This window comes from Aethalodelphis obliquidens, unplaced genomic scaffold (assembly GCF_003676395.1).
Source record: "Aethalodelphis obliquidens isolate GAN/ISIS:26980383/991018 unplaced genomic scaffold, ASM367639v1 scaffold41, whole genome shotgun sequence".
Taxonomy (NCBI): Eukaryota; Metazoa; Chordata; class Mammalia; order Artiodactyla; family Delphinidae; genus Aethalodelphis; species Aethalodelphis obliquidens.
This window is the reverse complement of record NW_020837985.1, coordinates 2,821,089-2,840,570: the sequence shown is the minus strand read 5'-3', so window position 1 is coordinate 2,840,570 and position 19,482 is coordinate 2,821,089. Positions and strand designations below refer to the sequence as shown.

The 19,482-nt window shown below is 43.6% G+C and overlaps 1 protein-coding gene across 4 annotated transcripts in view; it reads right to left on the bottom strand.

Annotated features, from left to right (window-relative positions):
• TYW2 (tRNA wybutosine-synthesizing protein 2) overlaps nucleotides 1-19,482 on the bottom strand; it is a 64,020-nt gene that overhangs the window by 2,659 nt on the left and 41,879 nt on the right. For 2 of the 4 annotated variants that reach the window (XM_027132414.1, XM_027132416.1), the window contains exons 3-4: nucleotides 16,960-17,119; nucleotides 5,126-9,788 (exon numbers count right to left, since the gene is read on the bottom strand). In XM_027132414.1, coding sequence (XP_026988215.1) covers nucleotides 8,222-9,541 — 1,320 coding nt within the window. In that variant the 5' untranslated portion in view covers nucleotides 9,542-9,788; nucleotides 16,960-17,119 and the 3' untranslated portion in view covers nucleotides 5,126-8,221. Of the gene's footprint in view, nucleotides 1-5,125; nucleotides 9,789-16,959; nucleotides 17,120-19,482 lie in introns of those variants that run through there. The other 2 variants (XR_003438352.1, XM_027132415.1) reach the window with 2 other exon arrangements.

The window sequence follows — 19,482 nt, the reverse complement described above, 5'->3', positions numbered from 1 at the left end:
TACCTAAGGACAGCATATAACTTAATGGTCAAACACAGTACAGGCATTCTCTCTAAAATTAGGAACAATTTAACATTGTATTATAAGTGAGGGGCTGGGAATAGAGCAAGTTAAAATGCCAGAAGCTTTCCTTTTTAATCAAGACTTAGCTGTTTTTCTTGAATGAATGCTCCTTAGATTGTCGCAAGCCTTTAGTTTCTAGAATTCTGAAAAGGTTGATTTTGACAATTTTTGCCAGTGTTCTCATTGCTTTTTATGGAAGAGCCAGTTTTTGGAGGTCCTTATTCTGCCATTTTGGAAGTTGCCCATTTTACTCCTGATATAGGGTAGGGAAGTATCAAAGAGACAGCCTAGCGGACGCAATGAGTGTGAAGTACATTCCTTTCTGCCCGCATTGTCAGTAACTCCACTTCCTCCTGATCAGGTTCAATTACTCCAGCCAGGATGGTGATTCGTTCTTGTCTGCTGGCCTCTTGGCACAAGGAGCCTCAAATTACTGGGAAACCTCAGTAGGTTAAAGTTTAATGGATCTATTAATCGTGTCTCCTGATGAAACAGTTCCCCTGATAGGAAGCAGCCCTCTAGAGCCAGGGTCCCCAACCCCCGGGCCTGTTCGGAACCGGGCCGCACAGCAGGTGAGCGGCTGGCGAGTGAGCAAGTTTCATCCGCCTCTCTGCATCGCTCTCATTACCGCCTGAACCTTCCCCCCCGTCCGTGGAAAAACTGTCTTCCACGACACCGGTCCCTGGTGCCAAAAAGGTTGGGGAGCGTTGCTCTAGAGCAGAGTTGTGGGGATGGGAAGCACATGATCAGTGGAGACAGAAAGTGGGTGTATTAATTTCCTACTGCTGCTGTAATAAATTACCACAAACTTAGTGGTTTAAAACAACACATTTATTCTCTTAAATTATGGCGATCAGAAATCTAAAATCAAGGGGTCAGCAAGGCTGCGTTTCTCCTGAAGGCTTTGGGAGAGAATCCATTTGCCTTTTTCAGTTTCTGGAGGCTCTGCCTACATTCCTTGGCTCATGGTCTCTTCCTTACATCACTCCATCCTGCTTTGGTCATGAGATCTCCTACTACTTGCTCCCATCTCCCTCTTACAAGGACCTCTGAGATTATATTGGGTCCACCTGGATCATCAAGGCTATTCTCCCCATCTTAATCACACCTGCCAAGTCCCTTTTACCATGTAAGATCACATATTCACAGGTTCTGGGTATTAGGACACGGACGTATTTGGGGGCCATTATTTAGCCTACAAGGGGAATTCTATTTCTACCTTTTCATTCCCAGACTTGCATTTTCTCTCTATACTGGACATGGCACTATATAATGAGTTTGATTTAGTATACTGAGTCCTGGGGGACGGCATCCCATCTTCACATCTTCCAAGCTTTTGCTGAAGTTTCAAAAGGATTTTTCACCACTCCACCGGGCCAGCATTTTCTAGGTTCTGGAGTATGTGATAGGACCAGTGAACCCCATGGTCATGAAACAGTCCTTTGCTGTAAAGTAGGTCCCTACGTCAAAGGCAATATTATGCAGGATACATATTGATGGATCAAACACTTGTAAACCCTTGGACAAGTAGTCTAGCCAACATCTTGTGGACAGGAAAGGCAAACTCATACCTGGAGACAGGAAGATTCTAGTAAAGGTCAGTCACTGTCCTTCCAGGATAGGCGCCCAATGTAATCAACTTGCTACCAAGTAGCTGCTTGGTTTCCTTGAGGGATGCTATTGTATCAAGGGCTCAGTGCTGAACATGAGGGAGTGGCCACTTGGTGAGTGGAAGCCGTGCTGTTGGCCTCTTGCTCACCTGCATCCCTGGGACATGACAATGTACATGAGCCCATTGTGCCAGTACTGGGACAGCTGGTGGCTGCGGTTGCTGAAGGACTGGCCAAATCTGTTTACCTGGTTGTTGAGTGCCTGTTCTGTGGTGGATTATCCTGGTAGGCGTTGTTATACAACACAAAGTTCTTTACTCATGTGCTGAATCCCGCAGATTTCTCCACTGCTTCTTCTCCAGGCTTCCCTGTCCCTGATCTAATCTTTTTCATGCCAGGCCCCTGATCATCTAGCCAACTTATTTGCCACCTTCCAAGAAGATATATTCTTACTTCAAGCCACTACTTTTTCCACACAAAGTGGATGACCAGGAATACTGCCCCAAATTCTGCCTTTTTGGAGAATTCACCTTTTAACAGCACTCCTGATTTGGGCTGTAGGGCAGAAGTCTATTTTAGTTTTGAACCCATATTCCAATAAACCCACTGGTGAACTTAGCTTGGGCTTTTTTGTCCTGAATCAGCTAGACAAAAGAGCCTCTCAAGCAGCCGCAGTTGTGAACTGAGGGAGGGACCCTGGTTCAAGTGTTATACGTATGATACGGGAGTCTGGACCATCTGCCTATTCATTTCCCCTGGCCCTACTTGTCACCGATCCTAGGTGTACCACTTCCACCTTATGATGGACCGACTTGGTGGGTCTGACAAAACCTAGCTCATGAAGGGTTACTTGATGTCCCATGAGATGCTCAGTTCCTACCAAGGCCCATCAGCATGCAAAGGGCCATTTTTGAATGACGTGTGGTTCTCCACTGCAGATGCTTTGGCTTTGCTACAGAGCCTAGAAGTCTACCTTGCGATCCTCCAGTTGCAGCTTGCCATAAACTCCCATGGCTGCTATGCTTATCACAGATACTCTTGTCCCGTAGAATCTCCTGTATTGAATGGCCCATGCAATAGGGCTCATTACACTGCAGCCTGTACCTGCTACAGAGCCTTTATGTGCTCTGGATCCCACTGAAGACTGGCAGCCTTCCAGTCACCCAGTATATGAGTCGGAGCAGAATTCTCAAGTTCTGAATTCCCACAAAGCAGCCTGGAGCTTGGTGTGCATTCTTGGTGGCCGATTATTGATAAAATGAGTGAGATGCAAAAATTTGTTCTTTACTACGAAGGAGACATCTTGACACTCAAGCAGACCACTGGACTCTAAAAATTTCACTGATGTAAAAGGTTGCTTGTTCTTATTAGTGATTATTTCCTATCCTTGGGAGTATAATATGCTAGCTACTTATTGTTTACCTGGCCCAAGTAGTAATGATGTCATGAATGTAATAGGTCAGTGTGACATTCTGTGGAAGGTTGAGATGGTCTAGATCTCTTCAGACTATATTATGATAGAGGGTGGGCAAGTACTGTTCTCTGTCCTATATGAATGCAAACTGCTTCCCATCCCACACCCTCAGCACCCAGTTCAACAGACTCTCACGGCTCCTGTTGGTACATGTAGGTTAGGTCCTGCATCTCCTTTGGCACATAGGCCCATTTGAAAGTGCTGAAAGTAGACACACAAAGTGAAGGGAAAGGAGCTGCAGGACAGCTGCTTCACCATGGTGCTGCAGAACTGCTTTGTTTTTTCCATAAAGTTTTGCTACTTTTATTTGAATTTTGAAACTGTACGTTTAGCTTTGATCTTAAAATAAAATTCAATTACTAAAAGAAAAAAAGGGAAACTAGGACAGTCTATCCATCTGTATCTACCTACCTATCTAATATGTGTGTGTCGTGCCAAAATTCAGTTTTAGCCTCATATTCAATATTTTCTACTTACCTTGGATTCAACCTTGACCTTTAAAAATCCAAAGAGACAAATATCTATTTTCTCACTGTTTCTGGCCTCTCTGAAATTGTGTGTGATTGTTGGTCAGGAAATCTTGCAAGTTATTATATCTAATCAGAAAGATATCATCGCTAATATTTTAATATTCATTTTATAATATAGGTAAGCATTCTAAACATAATTGTAGCAAGAAATTCTTATGTGCTTTACATGTTGAAACATTGTGTCAGCTGAAGTATGTATATTATCGCTAGAGTGAATTTCATCAATAATAATGATTGTGAAAGCTAGTACATTTACGTCAAAACAATTATTATAAACTTCTAAATAGTTAAAAAAAAATTGACAAAATTTATGAAACGGCCCTCAAGGCATCGGACATAGGCGATGAAGAGCAATGGTCCATGAGAGGTGGAAAACAAACCAGGTGAGCCATACAATTGCTCCAACTTACAGCCTGGAAAAGTTTTCCAGGCTGTGGCACGAGGATGGAGTGGAGGCCAGCAGTCTAACTCCCTGAGGTGAGGAGGTGAGTCCTGGGAGCCCAAGTAAGTAGAGTTCACAGGGTAGAATGCCAGGGAGGAGAAAGCCGCACACAAAGGGAACTCCAGAGATCTGCCGACTGTTACCTTAAAAGTTTTCAGCTGAGTAATGATCAGCCCACATGATAGGAAACTACCAAAAGCCAACAAAAGACCCACCAGAAAGGATTATAGGAAAAAATACTCAGAGCTCACACCACACAGGGTGGTGGATAATTCCTGTTCCTACATACAGCAAGAGTGGAAAATCTCATAATTCACAAGGCGTCAGAGAACGAAGAAAGGTCTTGCTTCAAAAATGGAAAAAAATTAATCCTAGACTATATGCTGCTCTAACAAGTGCTTAAAAGCAAGACTCAAAAAGATCAAACTGTTTCCAAGTAACCTAACTATATTCCAGAACAAAACTCAAAAATGCTTTTAAAAATATGAAAATAGTTTTAATCATTTAAAATAATAGTTTAGTTTGAAAATGACTAGTCTTATGGCTCACCCATGTGAAGTGGCTGCACCTTGAGGCTGTTCAGAGTGACATATACTGGGGTTTCTTCTCACACGTGTGCCCAGGGTGGAAGAAACTGAATTAAAAATGCTTGTTCTGGGCTTCCCTGGTGGCGCAGTGGTTGAGAGTCCGCCTGCCGATGCAGGGGACACAGGTTCGTGCCCCAGTCCGGGAAGATCCCACGTGCTGCAGAGCGGCTAGGCCCGTGAGCCATGGCCGCTGAGCCTGCGCGTCCGGAGCCTGTGCTCCGCAACGGGAGAGGCCACAACAGTGAGAGGCCCGCGTACCTCAAAAAAAAAAAAAAAATGCTTTTTCTATATATTTGTGTCTCATCGTTTTAAATTTCTCTGTTTGTACCTTTTAAATATATACATTATATTCGTGTATTAATACATGCATGTAATTTATTAAAATTATGGAGTGAATGAATAGAGCAGCTCACGGTTGAGGGAGTTTGATAAAATCATTATTATTGTTTTTTAATCACAACTTCTCCATCAAGTGGGTACATTAATCAGCAACTAATACTAATGCCCGCAAAGGAAGACTTTAGAGCTTTTACAAATTCCTGGACTGAATCTGTAAGGACGCCATGAGCCTCCTGACCCCTTCAGTCTTTTTTCCTTGGTGCCACTAAATGTCTCTTCCAGGTCAGGCCATCCAGCAAGTGCTTGGAGAAAACTGTACTGTAAATGGATATACTCAGGTGGAGAAGAGGCTTATCAAGGGACCCTTATTCTCTCCCATCACACGTAACTCTGCGCACTCTCTAACTCTCAGCTTAGGCATCCCTGCTCCCGCCTTCCCAGCCACCCTCTCCACCTCCCAGAACCCAGATCCTACATGTGCCTGTAAAAACCCACTTGTTTCTATATGTGCACTTAGTACACAGTACTGACATTGCTTCATCTGTGTCCATGTCACCAGATGGTGATTCCATTGTGGGCAGGACTCAGGTTTACTCACCTCTACGTCCCTGGCCCTCCGCATAGTGCCTGATGGGGAAATTCACAGAACATCCTAATAAACCAGTGAATGGCTTTCAAAATAAAGTCACTCTGCTGTAAGTAAAGCAGATGTGCAGCAATCCCTCACAGCCAAATTGGGAAATGGTAGCTCCCCTCATACAAAGACTGAAATATCCACGATATACCAGTCACTGTGATGACAGTTAACATATGTTAACTCATTTAAACCCAACAACTTTCCTTCAGGATATGTTCAATTGTTAACTCCAGCATACAGACGAGGAAACGAAATCATGAGAGATTCATGACTTGCCTCAGGTCACATAGAAAGTAGAGGAGCCAGGAGCTGAATGAGTGGAACCTAAATGCCACGAAGGCAGAGCCCATGTCAATCTTCCTTCCCCACTAACACTCAGGGCCTGATACGTATAACAAGTTGAATGAATTCATTTGGGTGCACGTGACATCAGCCGCCTCTCCCACAGCTTATGGCAGGAAGCTAATTCCTCAGCCCCTGGACATGCAGCTCCGACTCATCTTCCTCCCTGTTTCTCCCCCTAGATTGGCTCAAACCCCGCCTGGCATCTTTAGCTTGAGGAGACGATGCTGTAGGCACAGGTGTGAGAAGAAACCCAGTGTGTGAAATGAAGGCAAAGGCAAGAAGGCCGTTCTGTGGGATGGGAATGGACTCTAGCAGGCTCCCTCTGCGGGGTCACATGATAGCCAACATTTCCTGGGGGCCTACTCTGCACTAGACACTCTTCTTTTTAATCCTTACAGCGACCCCCACCTTCAGCACATCTCTCACTGCTGCTTCTGTTCCAAACTGATCGAATGGCCACACCCCAAACACTCTGAGCTTCCAAACTCTGGCACCTGTTAGTCTCTTCAACCAGCATCAGACTCCACTTAACAAAATCTCACCCTGTTTTTAAGAGCCAATTCAAACACTAGCTCTCTGAAGACCTCCTCATTCAATTCTCAGCTTTTTTTCCTTCCCCACCTTTACACTCCTACAACGAGCTATCACTCATACGGCACTTACTGCGTTCTGACTCTTGCAGCATTTGTGTTACGTCTGTTGCTAGCTTGGGAGCTCCTCAGAGACAGTATCTAATGGCTCTTCATATTTCCTGTGGCTCATGTTGATAGTAGGCATTTAATATTTCCAGAACAACACAAGCAGCACCAATCCTGTCCTTACTGGCACTGCTGCAAGAGAACAAGCAGCCCAGCCCAACCGCAGCCAGACAAATGCCAGGTACAATCAAAATCCTGATAAAGCCACACTTTACCCTTTTCCTTTTTTTGGCCTCGCCACACGGCTTGCGGGATCTCAGTTCCCCTACCAGGGACTGAACCCAGGCCATAGCAGTGAAAGCCTAGAATCCTAACCACTGGGCCACCAGGGAACTCCCAAACCACACTTTTGTTTTGGTGCACTTTGAAGCCCAGATGGCTTCAAAGTGCACCAAAACAAAGGTCTGAAAATTGATTCTCGACAATTACTCATCCTAAAGGTAAACAGTGATTCCTTACATGTAGTCATTCCAACAGTAAACAATGGCACTGGCAGACAGCCATAAAATAAGGGGAGGCTTGGAAAACACAGTATCTCACATTCCTTAGAGCTCCTTATGTTGGCCCTGATGTTCTTGGCCAGGGAAGGAAGATGGAAAGGGAGACTGAGGCCTGTAAAAATCTAAGATTTTAATTCAAACTTTAAAAATGAGTTAGCAATTGGCAGCTACTGCACTAGCTAGGGCTGGAAGTCTAGTTTCCCTGCCCTGTCATTTAAAGCAGTCATTCTTAACACTTTCTCTACTACAATAAACCTAAGACACACCCTCCCCGCACCTACTCATTTAGGAATGCTAAAGTAGATGAATGGAGGTAATTTAGAGTAACTTTTGTCCTCTTCCCTCCCTAATTTAGTCAGTCATAACCAAGCAGCACCACTTGAATGCCTTGCTTTGGACTCCAATGCTCAGACTCATTGATTTTACTTCTCAAATCCATTCACCTCCCACTGCCACCACCCTAGTCCGAGCCACCATCATCTCATGCCTGAACCGCCACAGAAGCCTCCTCGCCCGTCTCCCTGCTTCCATCCTGGCCCCACTCAGGTGAGTTTCCATACTGTAGCTGCAGTGATTTTGGAAACAGCACTGCGTCCTTCACTCTAAAATAACCAATGCCCTGTGTATAACTATTTATTAGGTGACAGCCATGTGAGACCTTGCCAAGAATCCCTCATTTTGCAAATGAGAAAATTCAAGGCCAAAGGAATACTGGAACCATGTACCCCAGGTTAGATGGAACTGAGGTCAGAACTCACGATTGCACAGCCAGGCCTCATTTCAATGAGCCACACTACTTCTTCCAGATACGTAGCTCATTCTGTAGGGTGTTAATGGAAGACAAATGAAATAATATGCATTGATTTACAGCCTGCTTTTAGGGCAACAAAATATTAAAATAGATTACCAGGAGACAAGAGGGGTGAGGCCCCAGCCTGAGTTGATGCTTTAAGGGTCACTCACACGTAGATCCTCCTGTCTCAGGATCCACCTTCTCTAGCCAACTAGAGGACAGGGGCGGCATTCCAGATCCAGGACTATGTGATCCACGTGGGGAGCATAGGATTTCACTGGTTGGATGTGCAGGATTTGTGTCTTCCACGGTTTCCCGTACACCTGTTGAAGAAGAGTGGCAATTCGAGTTTCTGCAGCTTCTGCCCACCTTTGCCACTCTGGCTTGGTGGCGACTGACAGCATTTTTCTCCTAGAATCACTGGCAGCTCCATTTTTCAACTGGTTGGTGATCATTTGCTGAGGAGAAGACCAATACTCCTTTTCCATTTCACTGCTTCCAGGAGGCTGGAGAGTCTTCCCTGGGAAAGATTCCACATTTTGGTGAATATGCAAAATGCCTCCAGCATCCTGTCTTAGCGTTTGGCAGGCAATGGGCCAGCCTTCTTCAGAGCTGGGAATAAGCCCCAGGTTCACCCTGTCCGCAATGTTTGAGAGCTTCAGTTTTCTGTTATCCCCAAAGTGTATCTGGCATCGATCAGCTACTCCATTGAGCTCAAGGTTATTTCTCAGAGCAACTACAGCATGGGGGTTCCACTCGCAGGCATGGACGAAGGCTGCACCAGCATGAACTAGGAAAGGCAAGGTAAAATAACCAATCCCTGCATAGAGATCCACCAGCACTTCTCCAGCACAGGGCAGCGATGCCACACGAAGCTTCTCAGTGATGTTTCCGAAGGAGAACATGCACTGGGTCACGTCAAACTTATATCGGATCCCATTATCCACATGCTCCACCCAGCCATGGTCGCCCAGCAGCAGATTCACTGCTGGAGTTCGAGTGCCATCCGGTGACACCCGCCCTCGTTTGGCCAAACGCTGGACGCCAAGTGCCGAGGCAACCGTCTCCCAGAGTTCTGGTTCCAAGTTTCTCCATTGCTTGGCTTGGAAACAGTCCTCACTCAGCAACAAGAGGTCGCCATGTCGTTGCCAAGATCGGGGCAGATCAGCCTCCAGCTGAGCTGACCACGTCACTCCGCGGCCCTCTACCCAGCGACTCACCTCAAGACACAGCCTTTGGGCAGGTGAACAAGCCTGGGCCTTCTTTGAAGGAACAGGATTCAGGAGCTGCGTTACCACACAGGTGCTGCCTGGAGCCACACGATTCCTCAGCTCCCGCAGGTGCTGCTCAGTGAGGGCCTCTCCCAGCACCGGTAGCGCCACGGTGCCATCCGGCATCTTTTCCACACGGTGCTGTCCCTCCAGGAGTTTCTGCTTCTCGAGATATTCCCTGTATCGCTGGGTATACCGAGGTTCAGTCACAACTGCGACAACAGCCGCGGACTTCCCGCCTGACCTGTCCATGTTGCTGGCTCCGCATTTCCTGCGATTCCCTCCGCGAGACTCGGAGACCACTCACCTCCGTCCGCACATCCAAGCCCAAAGCCGGAAGACAGGCGCGCTCGCCGCTGGCTGGGGCCGGAAGTGACGTTTGACCGGCAAGGCGGAACTATATGATATCGCGCTCGTTGATGAATGGCGTCGACGTTGCCGTTGCCGTGTGAGGCCGCTGCAGCCATCTTTGTTGTGGCCAACCGTTCCTTGTTCCTGCCTAAGGGGAAATTAATAACAAGAAGGAATTCTGCCGGCTTAAAAACTTCAAATTAGTTGGTATCCTGCAGAACCCTCAGATACTCTCTGCAATGCTGCTCACAGATCAAAAGAAAGAAGTGAACCTGGAATGATGCAATGAATTTGGAGAAAGCCTTCCCTTAGTCCCGTGCTGCACCTAAATCTGGCGCCTAAATCTCAGCCTGAGATGGAACTGTTCCCTTGGCTAAACACATTCTAGGGACACCAATCTCCTTTCGCTTCCTTTATAAAATTGGCCAAACCTTTTCTTGTGCTCTTGCCTTTGTACTTGCTGTCCCCTTTGTCTGAAATGCCCTTCCCCTAGAAGATACAGTGGCTGGTGATTTGTCTGAAGGTCATCTTCTTGTGAGGCCTTCATTAAACACTCTCTTCCCTCCACATTATGCCTATTTAACACTGTAATTTCTTCTTTAGCTCTTGTTTTGCTATTTGTTTATACTTAAAAGCCCCTCTCCCCTGGTAGCAAATAATGTTCTCATGGATAAGGGATATTCTTTTTCTGTTTACTGCTATGGCCCCAGCATCTTATATAGTTCCTGGCCATGAGTAATGGCTTGGCAAATACTATAGTTATTAAGAGAATGATTGCTTTGAGCACAAACAGGCTTGAACATGTTCATACTTATTTAACTATTAACCCATTCCATAAATGTAGAAATGATCATAAATTCAGACAAAGGTTGATACACTAAAATGGTCCTTGTTGTTTTAAACCTAAAGATGAAAGGTTAAAAGAATTACGGTACATCCTTTTGATGGAAATATTATACAATTATGATGATGATCATATGAAATTTTAATGACGTGGGATGTTACTCTTATTGCAGTGCTAATTGCAAAATCTATAATTGTGCCTTAGATCATGGCAATTATTAATTTTTGTACATAAATAAATTTATTAGGGCATGCTCTAATATGTGAACATTGACTCACTGAGATTCCCTGTAATGTGATGCAATTACAGATGATTCCATTTTCTTTTATACATTTTCTCTAGTTATAAATTGTATATGATGAACAAATGTTATTTTTATTTACTAGAAAAATCTGCAGAAAATCTATGATGCAGTCAGGAAAAATTTTTTCTGGGTCTCAAACAAATCAAAACTCCCTTTAGTTTATTATTTATAGCAGGGGATGGAAGAAGTCATATCTTACAAGATATTCTTTCTCTAGGTTTCTTTCTGTTCCAACATCAGTCTGACATCTTGCAACAATAATTAAACTAAGGTCATACAAACTTTGACCCAGACTACACCTTACTTTTAACCTGAAGTAAACAAAATATGGGGGGATATGATTAAAAGCCAGCAATGTCTGAGTGCTGGAAGTGGTCCTTTTAAAATTGCAGATTTACAAATGAGCCGCACTTGTAGATGGCCACTTTGATCCCCGTCACTCAAGCACATGACCTCACTTTCCCCACCAGTTCCATCACTTGAACTCATTAATATCAGAACAAAGCAAAAGTAACCAGCAATGACCATAATAAACAAGATTGTAGACAACCCATGAGTTCAAATACAGAAGAGGATAGTTACTTAGTAAAGGAGAAGTAGGCTAGGGAGATTAGCTGGAGAGGAGAGAGGAGGTTGGGCAAACTTTTTCACAAACTGACCCTCCCAGAGTGGCCAGAAAGATCTAATTCCACCTTAATCTCAGTCACAGAGATCCCACCTGGAGATGCGTTTGTATAACCATCTCTTCTTGATGAGACGCCAGCATACTGAAGACCAAGGGATCATATGCCTCACAAGAGGCTACATTCAATCCTTTAAGGGCTTTCCCCCCTGTAGGAATGAGGTTCTGAACTGTGTTGGGCTGGCTGTATATACAAGAGCTTTTGTCCACAGCTTGAGATATCCTGGAGCCTGAAAATAAGGAGGAATAATTGCTTCCCTTTAATTATTTTTCTCTTCCTACCTTTCTTCACTCTGCTGGCTGCACCTGGAATGCCTTTCCCTTCCACTGGGTCCCTCTTCTTTTGTTCATTCATTTCAGCATCACTTCTGCATATTTGGAACACCAACTATTTGCTAATCTCCCCAAGTGCTAAGCTCATTAAAGCACAGAGAATTGAATAAGATGCAGTTCTTGCCTTCACACAACTCAATTTTGTGTTATTGGTACATTCGCAAATAAGTTTAAATGTTATTGGAGTTTCAGTTTCTTCATGCTTTGTGAGTGTGGAGAAGAGATCAAGCCCTCCTTCTCTTACCTTTTGAAGAACACATCCTGTTGCTTTTCCTCCTCCCTCACTGAATGCTTCTTTTTATGGGTATAATGGTCTACCATTTCCTCCCTACGTGGTGTCTCCCAGGCACTTCAAACTCAACACTTCCAAAATACACTCACTTCTCCCCACTTCTCTTTAGCTCGTGAAATGCCCCTGCCAGTCTCCTAGACACTCACGTCAGAAACCTGGGACTTTTACTTATGCCTTGTTCTTGCCCTCGGTGTTTAAAACAAAGCCATCTCCATTTTTGATGGACTTGACCCGCCTTGACATAGTTCCACAGGGAATCTCCATCTCTCTGTCCACAGTAACATTGCCCTAGACCTTGTCTCACAGCTTCCTGAATGGACATCTGCCTGTGTTTATTTCACTGATAACACACTATTACTTGACTCCATTTATGTTATGTCAATGTATTTTTTCATAGACTTAAAAAAAATTTAATTGACTTATAATTAACATAAAGTATTTTCAGGTGTACAGCATAGTGATTTGATATTTTTATACATTATGAAATGATTACTGCAATAGGACCAGTAACCATCTGTCACCATACAAAGTTGTTACAATATTATTGACTATATTCTCTATGTGTACATTACCTCCCTGTGACTTATTTTTCTTATAGATGGAACTTTGTACCTCTTAATCCCCTTCATCTATTTCATCCATCCTCCTTCCCCCTCTCCCCCCTGGCAACCACCAGTTTGTCCTCTGTGTCTATGAGTCTGTTCTCTTTTGTTATGTTTCTTCATTTGTTTTGTTTTTTAGATTCCACTATAAGTAATATCATAGGATATTTGTTTTTCTCTCTGACTTATTTCACTTAGCATAATGCTCTCCAGGTCCATCTATTTTGCTGTAAATGGCAAGATTTCATTCTCTTTTATGGCTGAGTAATATTCCATTGTATATATGTATAACATATCTTCTTTATCCATTCATCTATGAATGGACACTTAGGTTGCTTCCATAGCTATTGTAAATAGTGCTGCAATGAACATATGGGTACATATATCTTTTCAAATTAGTGTTTTTGTTTTCTTCAGATAAATATCCAGAGGTGTAATTATTGGATCATATGGTAGTTCTATTTTTAATTTTTTGAGGAACCTCCATACTGTTTTCCATAGTGGCTGCACCAGTTTACACTCCCACCAACAGTGCACAAGGGTTCTGTTTTCTTCACATCCTTGCCAATACTTGTTTCTTGTCTTTTTGTTGATAGACATTCTGACAGGTGTGAGGTGACATCTCATTGTGTTTTTGTTTTTGTTTTTTTTTGCGGTACGCGGGCCTCTCACTGCTGTGGCCTCTCCCGTTGCGGAGCACAGGCTCCGGATGCGCAGGCTCAGCGTCCATGGCTCACGGGCCCAGCCGCTCCGCGGCATGTGGGATCTTCCCAGACCGGGGCACGAACCCGTATCCCCTGCATTGGCAGGCGGACTCTCAACCACTGCGCCACCAGGGAAGCCCCTCATTGTGGTTTTGATTTGCATTTCCCTGATGATTAGTGATGCTGATCATCTTTTCATGTGCTGTTGACCATATGTATATATTCTTTGGAAAAATATCTATTAAGGCCCTCTGCCCATGTTTTAAATGGCCTGTTTGTCTTTTTGATATTGAGTTGTAGTTCTTTATATATTTTGGGTATCAATACCTTGTTGGATATATCATTTGCAAATCTCTTTGCCCTTTCAGTAGGTTGCATTTTCATTTTGTTGATGGTTTCCTTCGCTGTGCAAAAGACTTTTTAGTTTAATGTAGTCCCATTTGTTTATTTTGTCGCCCTTTTTCTGCCCTGCCTGAGGAGACATATCCAAAAAAAATATTGCTAAAGACTGACGTCAAGGAGGTTATAGCTTGTTTTCTTCTAGGAGTTTTACGATTTCAGGTCTTATATTAAGTCTTTAATCCATTTTTAGTTTATTTTTGTACCTGGTGTAAGAAAGTAGTCCAGTTTCATTCTTCTGCAGGTATATCTAAATGCATGGCCTTTTATTCCCTTGTATTCAACATACACTCTCTCTCTTCGTTGCAGCTCACTTTCATGACTGCTCTCACTGCAGTCTCACCTGGTTCTTCCTGAGATTTCAGGCCAATGGGCACATCCTCAGGAAAACCCTCTCTAACCTCCTACCCATCTCCTCTATAAGTCAAATCCTTATCAACGATTTTCATAGCACCATGCTCTTCTCTTATACCCTTCCCAACTTTTTCTTTTTTTTTCTGTTTTAATAATACTTTTCCATTTTTAAGTTTGATTAGTGGCTATCTCCCCCCCAAGTATGTATGTTTGAAGGGGCAAGGAGCTGGATTTCCCCTCATTACCATATTTCCTTATTGCATTTAGGAGGGCCCACCACACATAGTACATCCTCATAAAGTATTTGTAGAGTGAACACATAAGTGAGTGAATGAATGAATGAGGAAAGGAAAGAAGAAAGATCTGCAGAGTTTATGGTCAGAAAGAATTTTAGTTCCAAAATACTGCCACTAGATGGCAGCAATAACCAGCAGCAAAGTAGTCGAAGCCTCTGAATTCTTGGGTTTCAGGTGGTTTGGATTTTCCCGGCTTCTCAGGGGTCGTACCCTTTCCCATGGGCCTTTTTTCATCAATCTCTATTAGACATCCCTTATTGACATGGTTAATCCGGATGTGTGAGTGTATTTGGCGACAAGTAACGGAAACCTCCAAAACAGCGGTTCCGCAGTGGGTGGAGAGGCATATATATTTTAATATAAACGTCCAGGGCTGGTGTAGCTGTTCAGGAAAATCCTCAGCAACCCAGGCTCCTTCTCAGCCTCAGTGTGACCCTTGAAGAATAGGGCAGAGCAAGAAGAAATAAGAGATGCCCACCATGTGGACTTCCGCCTACCCCTCTGGGACAGAAGGGTCTTATTGCCAACCCTCCCCCCACCACCGACTGCTGGGGAGGCTGGGAAGTGGGTTGGTTTTACTTTTCTGATTATGGAAATAATCGAGATGCATAAAGGAGAGTGAGCGAAAGTCAGGCATTCCTGTAGGCAATAGGTGAAAAAGCCCCTGGAAACAACAAAGAGGTTCTGGAGAAGGATTTAGAATGAATGACAGGAAGGAGACATAGGAACCAAGAACAGCATCTATGGAAAAAGTGTTAATAAAATGTATAGTTTACCTAAAAGGCTGAACTGACTCTTGTTGCTTTCATCTTCACCCAGCAAACTCCTATGTGTTTCTCAAAATTCCAATTCAGATTGGGGGGTCACCTTTTTCAGGAAGTCCTTCCAGGCTTCTCTCTCCTTTTCCTCCCCTCTGGGTTTTTTTAAGGACAATGTAAAACCAAAGATTTTAAGTTGTTTTTAATAGTGGCACTGAGGAAAATAATAATGTTTAACAAGTGCTTACCATGTGCCAAGCACTGATGTCAATGTTTTATATTAATTAGCCTTTCCAAGAACTCTATGAGGTGTGTACTATTATTGTTTGTGTTTTAAAGAAAGCAATATTGAGGTTGTCACACAGCTAGGAAGTGGTGGAGCCAGGATTCGCATAAAGGCCAGCTGACTCCTGAGTCTACATTTTTAACCACTGTCCCTATGCTGCTTTGAAGAACAATTTGACAACACTGATTTTCACAGGGCTCCAAAATGATGCAATGCACCCCATGAGTATACAAGAGGGTCCTAGTGGGGAAGGAGGGGAAATACTAAATTTTTCTTATTTTGATTTATTTTTTATATCTCATATCTTTACTTTCTATATCTGCATATATTTAGTAAAGTACGTAATACTTTATGTACTATAACTCTTTTCCAAAATTTATAAATAAAAATTTAGGTACATAGTTTAGAGCTCTCTGGATTAGAGCTGCTGGCTTAAAAGCGTGGGACTAGTGAATAGAGTGGTGCAGTCTGAATGTACATGTATTACCAGGTGTCTCCACCAGGGGGTGCATTCATGGGAAAACAGACTTGTGCTTAGAGATTGCATCATTCTGTGTGGGTGTAGTGAGGGCTCTGAACATACTCCCCACCTTCCTTCTGCCCACTGGATGCTTCTTACCCACCTGGCCAGTCCACTCACCTGCAGGCTTTAGGAAATCACTAAAGAAGATGGCCTATCACAGCCCAGGGAAAATGCTGAAGGGCATTCCTATCCCTCATCTCTCCCTACACCCTCCTCACCTTGAAACTCAGCTCAGGCATCACCCCTCCTACCTTCCCAACCATGCTCCCTCCCTCCCTCTACCACACCCTCACGTCTGGAGGAACTCATGCCTCTGCTAGGGTGCCCTTAAAAGCTCTGTTCATGTCTCACACGTGGCACATGCCACTGAGTACAGAGATCTACCTGGCTGGACAGTGACCCCTTCAAGATCAGGGGTCCATGTTTTCTCTCTGTCCTGACCCTCAGCACAGCGCCTGGGCGAGGAGGTGCACAGTAGATAACTATTCGTTGAGAAATGACTTTTCAGAGTCAGGTCGTTCTGCTTTCAGGCGACTAGATGTGTAGCCGCCTCACCAGCTGAGTTAAGGCGTGTGTACACAACGTTCACCCTCGGCATAGCAGCAGCTAGTGAGTTTCTTTCCCATCCTCAGAAGCAGATTTACTGCGACAGTAAGGAAGCTAAAGCTTCAGGTCCCCTCACTTGCACAGGCCCCTTCCAAAGGCCCTGCATGGGGCCCTTCACCATCGTTTCACAAGGTCATGTGTTTTTGTAAAATTTGCAAAAGTAAGATGTCTTCACCACAAATGGTTAAGATCGCTGTGTCACTCCATGCCACCTTCCCCTCTGGCCCACTTCCCTTTTTGTAGAGTGACCCTGGAGTGGCTGCAGGCATTCTGGGAACCAAGTAGGTTAAGTTGAGAATACATGTAGTTTTGGGTTAGTGGGATACATTTACGCACTTGCAGTCACTTCTGTGTGTGGTTAGGTTCTAGCTAGCCATTCAAGTTGGGAGTAGTTTCCAGGAGTATTCCTATGTTTGGCTCCTGACTCACGGGCATCTTGACACAGTGCAGGCCAGCTGTCCCATGGTGACTTGAATGTGTTCTCTGGTGCTGGGCACTGGAAGGATATGGGCCATGGAAGAGAAACCAGGTTTCAAAAGTAAGAGATCAGTAACTAGAGTGCAGAAAATTCTTTTAATCTTCAGACAGGTACAATTTTAAATGTAGGATTTGGTTCTTGACAATGTCTGGTTAAAATGGAATTTCTCTCCTGCTAGGAATATACTCAATAATGCAGCACATATAATCATAAATACACCATACATTAAAAAAATTTTAAGAGTAGTGTATCTAGCCCAGAAAAAACTGTAATTGGAAAAGATACATGCACCCCTATTTCATAGCAGCACTATTTACAATAGCCAAGACATGTAAACAACCTAAATGTCCATCAACAGATGACTGAATAAAGAAGATGTGATATATATATACACACATACATACACACAGTGGAATACTACTCAGCCATTAAAAAGAATGAAATAATGCCATTTGCAACTACATGGATGGACATAGAGATTATCATATGAAGCGAAGTAAGTCAGAAAGAGAAAGACAAATACCATATGACATCACTTATATGTGGAATCTAAAATACTACACAAATGAACATATCTACGAAACAAAAACAGACTTACAGATATAAAGAACAGACTTGTGGTTGCCAAACTGGGAGTTTGGGATTAACAGATGCAAACTGCTATATATAGGACAGATAAACAACAAGGTCCTACTGTATAGCACAGGGAACTATATTAAATATCCTATGATGAACCATAATGGAAAAGAATACGAAAAAGAATATATATGTATAACTGAGTCACTTTGCTGTACAGCAGAAATTAAACACAACATTGTAAATCAACTATACTTCAGTAAAATTTTAAAAAGAGTATGGTACCTAGTGAAAAATCACATTCAACACAAGGTCAACTCACTAAGACACACTCTTCCAATTTAAAAACACACAGTACTCATTAAACTGCCTGAATGGGGGAGTTCCTGGCTGTCCAGTGGTTAGGACTCGCTGCTTTCACTGATGTGGCCCAGGTTCGGTCCCTGGTAGTGGAACTAGGATCCCACAAGCTGCACAGTGCAGCCAGGAAACAAACAAACAAACAAAAACTGCCTGAATGGAAGAGCAAAGCACAAAGCTACAGGCTCATGTCCCAGCCTCCCTGTCTTAGTCATTCTACATTCACCCTCCAACCTCAGGAGTATTCCACTTTATTGGTTTAGATCTCATTTTGGTAGCATAGAGCAAAAGCATAAAGAAGTATCCCACAAGAAGAAACTGGCTCTAGGACAAGAACACTGCCCTTAGTCATAAGAAGGGAAGGAATGAAAGGGCAGCCTGGCTATCAGATGGTGGCAGCACGGTCAGTAGCAGCAGGCAGCAGGCAAAGACACACACCCTACGGTTAGGCGTCACCTTAGCCCTCCTTTGAGTTTCCAAAAGAATCACCTGTCACTCAACCCATTTGTCTTAAGTAAGCCTAATAGGAAATCTCTGAAAATGTGATTGGATCCTTTTTTTAAACCAAGTGGTTGCTGACTGAGGATTTTCCAAAATGTAACATTTCTTGTGTAAATCAAAATAAGAAAAGAAAACTCCAGCATTACATTACCCTATGCCAACTACGTCAGTGCAGCTCAAGACAGAAAATTAAATAGGACAGGGCCAAAACACACTTTTCCCATAAAAACTCCTCTCTGGGCCATGAATGGCCCCGGACACTTACCCACTACATTTAGAACAAGTAGGGACTGCTTTATTTTCTGTAATTCAACTTAATTTCTAACTTCAAGGTTCCCTTCCTCCCAACTGATAGAAAATTAAACTCATTCCTGGAGATCTTCCCACTGAGGATTAGGCCATAGTTTTGGAGACCCTCCTGACACCTGGAACTTTGACATGATTTCAAAATCATGATGATGCCGAAGTATTGGGTAACGAGGTTTCAGCTGCGACTACGATTGTCTGCATCTGCCTGGCCTCCTGGGGCTCCCACCGCACTTGGGTGGGTCAGGGGACTTTGGGGGAGCCTCCCTGTCTTTTCATTTGCCCAGACAAACCCAGGGGCCATTCTGGAATGTGGGGGCTGTTTCCCTCTTCACCCAGGACCTATAGCACCTTTCTCCTCTCTCATTTCCCCGATCCCAAATTTTTGCAGAATTTCCCTTTTTAAATCTTGCCCCCAGGTTTCCTGCTGATGGAAGAAATTTTCACATACCGAGATAAGAGGAAGTCATTCTGGCTTCTACATTACTTAAATTGAACTTTAACATGCTACCTAGAACAGCCTGTTTTGTGGCTTATCAAACATACATCATACATCTTCTTCGACAAATAAAGAAAAGGGTGCATTGGCCAAAAGTACAGAATGTTGATTTTAAAGATAAAGATGAAATGCCTCCCTT